This window comes from Colobus angolensis, unplaced genomic scaffold (assembly GCF_000951035.1).
Source record: "Colobus angolensis palliatus isolate OR3802 unplaced genomic scaffold, Cang.pa_1.0 Scaffold223, whole genome shotgun sequence".
NCBI classification, from domain to species: domain Eukaryota; kingdom Metazoa; phylum Chordata; class Mammalia; order Primates; family Cercopithecidae; genus Colobus; species Colobus angolensis.
In genome coordinates, this window is record NW_012115411.1 from 505,091 (window position 1) to 510,831 (window position 5,741).

Below are 5,741 nucleotides of genomic sequence, written 5' to 3' on the forward strand. Positions count from 1 at the left end.
CGGCACCACGCGTACAGCCACCTGCGCCCCGGGCCGCAGGCCTCTTCCCGGAGCGCGGGGAGGTTGGGTTGTGGGGCGGGCTGGGGTTCCTGGGCTTTTGGAGACGCCTGAGGCCTGTAAGATGTGGGTTCACTGCATTCGTTTGCACCAAAGGCAAACAAATATACATACATATGTGAGACAAATAGCACATAAATATGTATGTGATAGAAATATATATATATTGTATCTATTATATGTATTTGTCCTTGGTGCAAACAAACCCAGGGAACCCGCATATCGCCCCCCTGATTCCCTTCGGTTCCCGTGGGGTTGGTAATAAGAGTCCACACGTGCAAACAAAATTTCCCTCGATTTTACTTGGGAGACGAAGCTACAGATACGTTTCATGCAGAGCGTTTTACAAGATCTTTCATTTAAAGAAATGTATCTCTTGGCCCCTGATTCCTTTGCGTCTTCCCCTGTGGCTGCATCGAAAAGGCTTCCTTAGGATGAAAGGAGAGGGGTGCCCTCTGTTCCTAGGTGGTCAGAAATAGGGCCCTCTCTTTCCTCCTCTTTTAGCCCCGTTGTTTCTGTCTCCCTCCTCCCCTCTCCAGCCTTGTCCTCTGCTACATACCACCCCCTCCTCCCTCGGGCACTGGGGAGCGCAGGAGCACGTTGCGCATCTGGATGAGTACAGACCATTAGCGGGGCACGGGGGGCTCCCCAAGGAGCGTGCTAATTCACGGGGTCCCCTCAGACCAGGCACCAGGGGCCGGGGTGGGGGGAGGCCTTGGGTGTGAGCAGAGGGACGCGCGGGCAGAGCCTTCCTGGGCATTGTAAACATTAACTTAAAGGTATGAATTTATTTTCTGGGTGCTGGTGGGAGAGTCTCCAAATGGCTTTTTTCCAGCCTCTGCCTGACAGGACAGCTTCCCCTGGAAGGTCAAGTCCTCTAGTCCTTTCTCCTGCTTCAGGGCAGGACAGAAGGGCCAAGAGAGAGACGGAGACAGAGAGAGACAGACAGAGAGAGAGAGAGAGGAGAGTCAGGATCTCCGGACCCTGGGGACCCGTTCAAAAATAAATGAAATTAAGATTGCCGACCAGGGAGAGACCGATTACAAAGCCCAAGGCGTTCAAAAGCAAAGGAGACCAGGCGTTCAAAGCCCAGTCCTGTAGGATTGGTGATGAGGTCCACACGTTTCAAACACCGCTTTGCCTGGATTTTGCTTAGGAGACGAACGTACACATGCGTTTGATGCAGAGTGTTTTACAAGATCTTGAATTTAAATACGTACGTGTATACACATATGTATATGTTTTGGTCCCTGGTTCCCTTCGCTTCCCGTGGGATCGGTTATCCGGTCCACACATTCAGACACAAAACTTGAGCAGAGGAAGATGCACACTCGTGTTTGATGCACGGTGTTGTATAAGCTCTTTCATTTACAAAATACAGTTTGGCTCCCGATTCTCCTCCGTCTTCCCCTGTGGCTGCCTTTAAAAGGCCTCCCTAGGATCCTTACCATTAAACAAACACTCCCCAGGCCTCTTTACTGAGAACCGTAGTCCCCCTCCCCCCCAAAAAAACGATACAGCCCCGGACGGGGAGACACTTTGGTGATTCAGATGGACCATGTCCCTTGTCAGGGCGTCTGTGGCCTCAGTGAGGGAAGGAAGTTGGATCTGACAGGGGTTTCCTCGCCGTCCACCCGTCTCGCAGAAGATGGATGGGACGGCCCGGGATAAATTAATGAAAAGATTAAAGTTTCGCTAACGGGGACATCAAGTTTATGTCATCTCCTGGTGTCTGCGGTGCCTGGGATCCGTCGTGTATCCCGGCCCCTTGATGTACTGTTTCGATAAAAATAAATTACTTGTAATTTAATTCCACACTATTTCTTTCCGTAGTCTATTACCGACTCGCACCTCAGTCCAGTCGCAGGAAATTGCTGGGTGGGGTGTGTACAGACCCCCCTGAGCACGCCCTAACATAAAGACAGATGGGGGGGGAGAAGCCAGGGGTTATCGATTCAGGGGGGGGTGGCCTGAAAATTTAACGACGGTCAATAATCATAAAAACAAACATGGGGATGGGATAAAACACATTATTTTCTCTCTCTCGCCGCGGGGGGAAGCATCCTCCTCTCGTCAAGGCAGGCGGACTTGGAGTCCTCATAAAAATCAATTAGTTCGAACACGGACGTCCCGTGGAAGGCGTGATGGTGGAGGGGACGGGGACGGGGAGACAAAACGAACTAGATTTTCATCCCGCGTCTCTCTGTGGATGGTTGGATAATCTCTTTCAGTACAGCCCGTCCCGTGCTGCGAGCGGATCGCGTTTCAATTTAGGGTGGAAATTTGCTGTAAATAAATTGAGCATCCGATGGAAGCTGTTCCCGATTAACCTTTTATTTTTAGCGTCGCCCTGCAAAGTCCTATCACCCAGCTGTCAGGGTTTCTAATCGAAACTTATGAGACCGCGGTGAGGGGCAGGCGGTAATTTAATTACAACAAATATCTTCGGCTTTATGGCGCAGAGCTAAATTAAATGTCATTATTCACTGTCTGTAATGGAAATCAAAAGGACAGCGGCGCAGGGCGGCGTCTGTGAAGGAAAGCAGCGAGCGGTCCTTAATGAAGAAATAACTGTCTAAACCAGTGTCACCCACTTCACTTACCATATTCAGGCCTAATTGGAATTGATCGTGAATCACTCCAAGACTGATTTATTAGCACTTAACGCGGCAGCTAATTCATCACTTTTATTCTTCATCATCTTTTTTTTTTTTCCCCTCCCCGTGTGGAACGAGCCTTTGCAGGTTTCAATAGGATTCTGTGTTTTGTTTGTTTGTTTGTTTGTTTGTTTTTATTTAAATGCCCTTCCAGAGGCTTTGGGGTGGCTGGCTGGCTCTCCGGACCGTGTAGGAGACAGGCGGAGAATACTGGGAGCATTGACCGGCACACTGGCAACTCGCTTGCAGGTGCAGGTCTGAAGGGCGGCTTTGCAAAATGGGGAGAGCGATTGTGTGTGAATTTCAGTCTCAGCCCCAGGCAGGGGCCTTTTTTGGGGGAGGCGGTGAGGGAGGATGACTTTGCTGGGAAACAGGATCAAGTTTCCTAGGAGCGCCGCCACCCGGCAGGACCCACGTTGGAAGGTGGCCCGGACGCTCGGTCTTGGGTTCCAGACCCAAATGCACCTGGTGTTGTATAGACTGTTGCCTTCCTATAGGTGCACCGGCCCCCCAGGCCCTGCACAGCGGGGTCTGGTGCCTGTGGACCGAGTACGTGTTTTGCCCACAAGAGCTGGAGCTACTGGGTTGCTCACCGCCTTGGCTGAGGACATCTGTCTTTCTGCGAATTGTTTCTCTGAATTATTTCTCCTGGGCAGTGATGGCCGTGTCCGTCAGGGTGCAGGTGAACCTGCCACAGAAAACCTGTTAGGAGGAGTTAAGAGACTCAGACCATCAGGGAGGTGGCGGTGGCGGAGGGGACGGGGAGGTGTGCAGATTGCCAGGCGTAGCCTAAGCTCCCTGCGTTCCCCCAGCTGGTCTGGCTGTGGAGGAGGGGACTGTCCATCCTGGGAGAGCGGAGGAGGCTTGTAGGAGGTGAGAGGAGGCGGAATTCGTCCCCACATATTAACATGAGACCTGTGTGAATTTCTCCAGCCTCCTGACGGTCCCCTGCTCTGTTGCACTCAACTTCTTCATAGCTTCCCCCAAGACTCCGAAGTCCTCAAAGTAGCAAAATGCCCCTCTGGCCCCTATGGCAAAGCCTGCTATTCTTGGGGTCCCTCTCCGGGATGTTCCTAACCCTTGGTCATATGCGTGGGACCCCATCACCTGCCCAGGGCTTCCGAGGAGGCCGAGGAAGGCGAGACGTTTTCTGGGCTTGGTGTGTTCAGAGTTAGATTGGAGAAGACGCTGGATTTGGAGCCCTTTGGCCGTCTGGCGGCCCTCGACCTTGGTGGCTCAAGTCTGAAGGTGGCAAGTCGCGTTCTCCGACAGGATGTACGGGAGTTGGGGGATGGGTGCGCACACCGAATGCTGGAAAGTTCGAGAGTCCACTTCCACCGTCTCAGAACTCACTTGTTCGACTTAAATTCATCAATGATGATGGACAGGTCTCACTGAGGCAGGGCAGGGAGAGCTTAACCTTTTCCAGTTCTAGGCCGGGTGCGGTGGCTCACGCCTGTCATCCCAGCACTTTGGGAGGCCCAGGCGGGTGGATCGCTTGAGGTCAGGAGTTCGAGACCAGCGTGACCAACATGGTGAAACCTTGTCTGTACTAAAATACAGAAATTAGCCAGGCGTGGTGGCGGGCGCCTGGAATCCCAGCTACTCGGGAGGCTGAGGCAGGAGAATGGCTTGAACCCGGGAGGTGGAGGTTGCAGTGAGCTGAGATTGCACCACTGCACTCCAGCCTGGAAGAGACAGCAAGAGTCTCTCTCAAAAACAAAACAAAACAAAACCCAATTTGTAGTTCTAGGCCAAGATTCAGGCTCACACCTGTCATCCCAGCACTTTGGGAGGCCGAGGTGGGCGGATCGTTTGAGGTCAGGAGTTCAAGACCAGCCTGGCCAACATGGTAAAACCCCGTCTCTACTAAAAATACAAAAATTAGCCTGGCCTGGTGGTGGATGCCTGTAGTCCCAGCTATTTGGGAGGCTGAGACTGGAGAATTGCTTTAACCTGGGAGGAGAAGGTTGCAGTGAGGCGAGATTGCACCACTGCACTCCAGCCTGGATGAGACAGCAAGAGTCTGTCTCAAAAACAAAAATCAAAAATCAAAACACAAAAAAAAACAAAACCCAGTTTCCAGTTCTAGGTAGCCCGTTATGCAGGGGTTGGAGACAGAGGGTCGGTGAGGGACTGGGGACCCCCATCGGTCACTTCTGGACTCCCAGAGGTGCAAAGTGCTTGGTTCATGCTCACAGGAAGGTCCTCCCTGGCGAGGCTGGGCTGGGTTCACAGGGGTCCCACATCTCTTTCTGCTTCCCCCACAAGGTTTGGTTCCAGAACCGGAGAGCCAAGTGCCGCAAACAGGAGAATCAGATGCATAAAGGTGGGTGTTGGGACTGCAGGGGGGACCTGAAGCTGTGGGGGCTCCTGCTTGAGGATGGATGGGGGGTAATGAGGTGCTGGCTGCACCCAGGACCACCACACTGACACCTCCTCCGTTTCGCCACAGGCGTCATCTTAGGCACCGCCAACCACCTAGACGCCTGCCGGGTGGCGCCTTACGTGAACATGGGAGCCTTAAGGATGCCTTTCCAACAGGTAGCTCGGTTTTTCTTCCTCTGAAGATCCCCAGGGACGCGCCACCCCCTCCCCTTTCCCCTACTTGCTCCCCCATCCTGATACTCCCAGCCCCTCCCTCCCGCTGCAGACTTCTCAGCCTTCTCAGCCAGCCCTCAGAAAAAAAATCAGTGGCTTTTCGAAGGAGGCATTTACAGGCACCTTGACACGTATTAAATCAGGCTGGGCCAGGCAGGGTGGCTCACGCCTGTCATCCCAGCACTTTGGGAGGCCGAGGCGGGCGGATCACCGGAGGTCAGGGGTTCGAGACCAGCCTTGGCCAACATGGTGAAACCCCCGTCTCTACTAAAAACACAAAACTTAGCCAGGCGTGGTGGTGGGCACCTGCGATCTCAGGTACTTCGGAGGCTGAGGCACGAGAATCACTTGAACCCGGGAGGCGGAGGTTGCAGTGAGCAGAGATGGTGCCTCTGCACTCCAGCCTGGGTGACAGAGTGAGACTCC

At 53.3% G+C, this 5,741-nt stretch overlaps 1 protein-coding gene across 1 annotated transcript in view; it reads left to right on the forward strand.

The window, feature by feature from the left end:
• Positions 1–3,372: 3,372 nt before the first annotated feature.
• The window catches only part of LOC105513131 (short stature homeobox protein-like), a 5,709-nt gene continuing 3,340 nt past the window's right edge, over positions 3,373–5,741 (forward strand). Inside the window, exons 1-5 of the mRNA XM_011943964.1 lie at positions 3,373–3,418; positions 3,527–3,587; positions 3,830–3,989; positions 4,986–5,043; positions 5,170–5,258. Of these exons, the coding sequence (XP_011799354.1) occupies positions 3,373–3,418; positions 3,527–3,587; positions 3,830–3,989; positions 4,986–5,043; positions 5,170–5,258 (414 nt within the window). The remainder of the gene's footprint in view (positions 3,419–3,526; positions 3,588–3,829; positions 3,990–4,985; positions 5,044–5,169; positions 5,259–5,741) is intronic.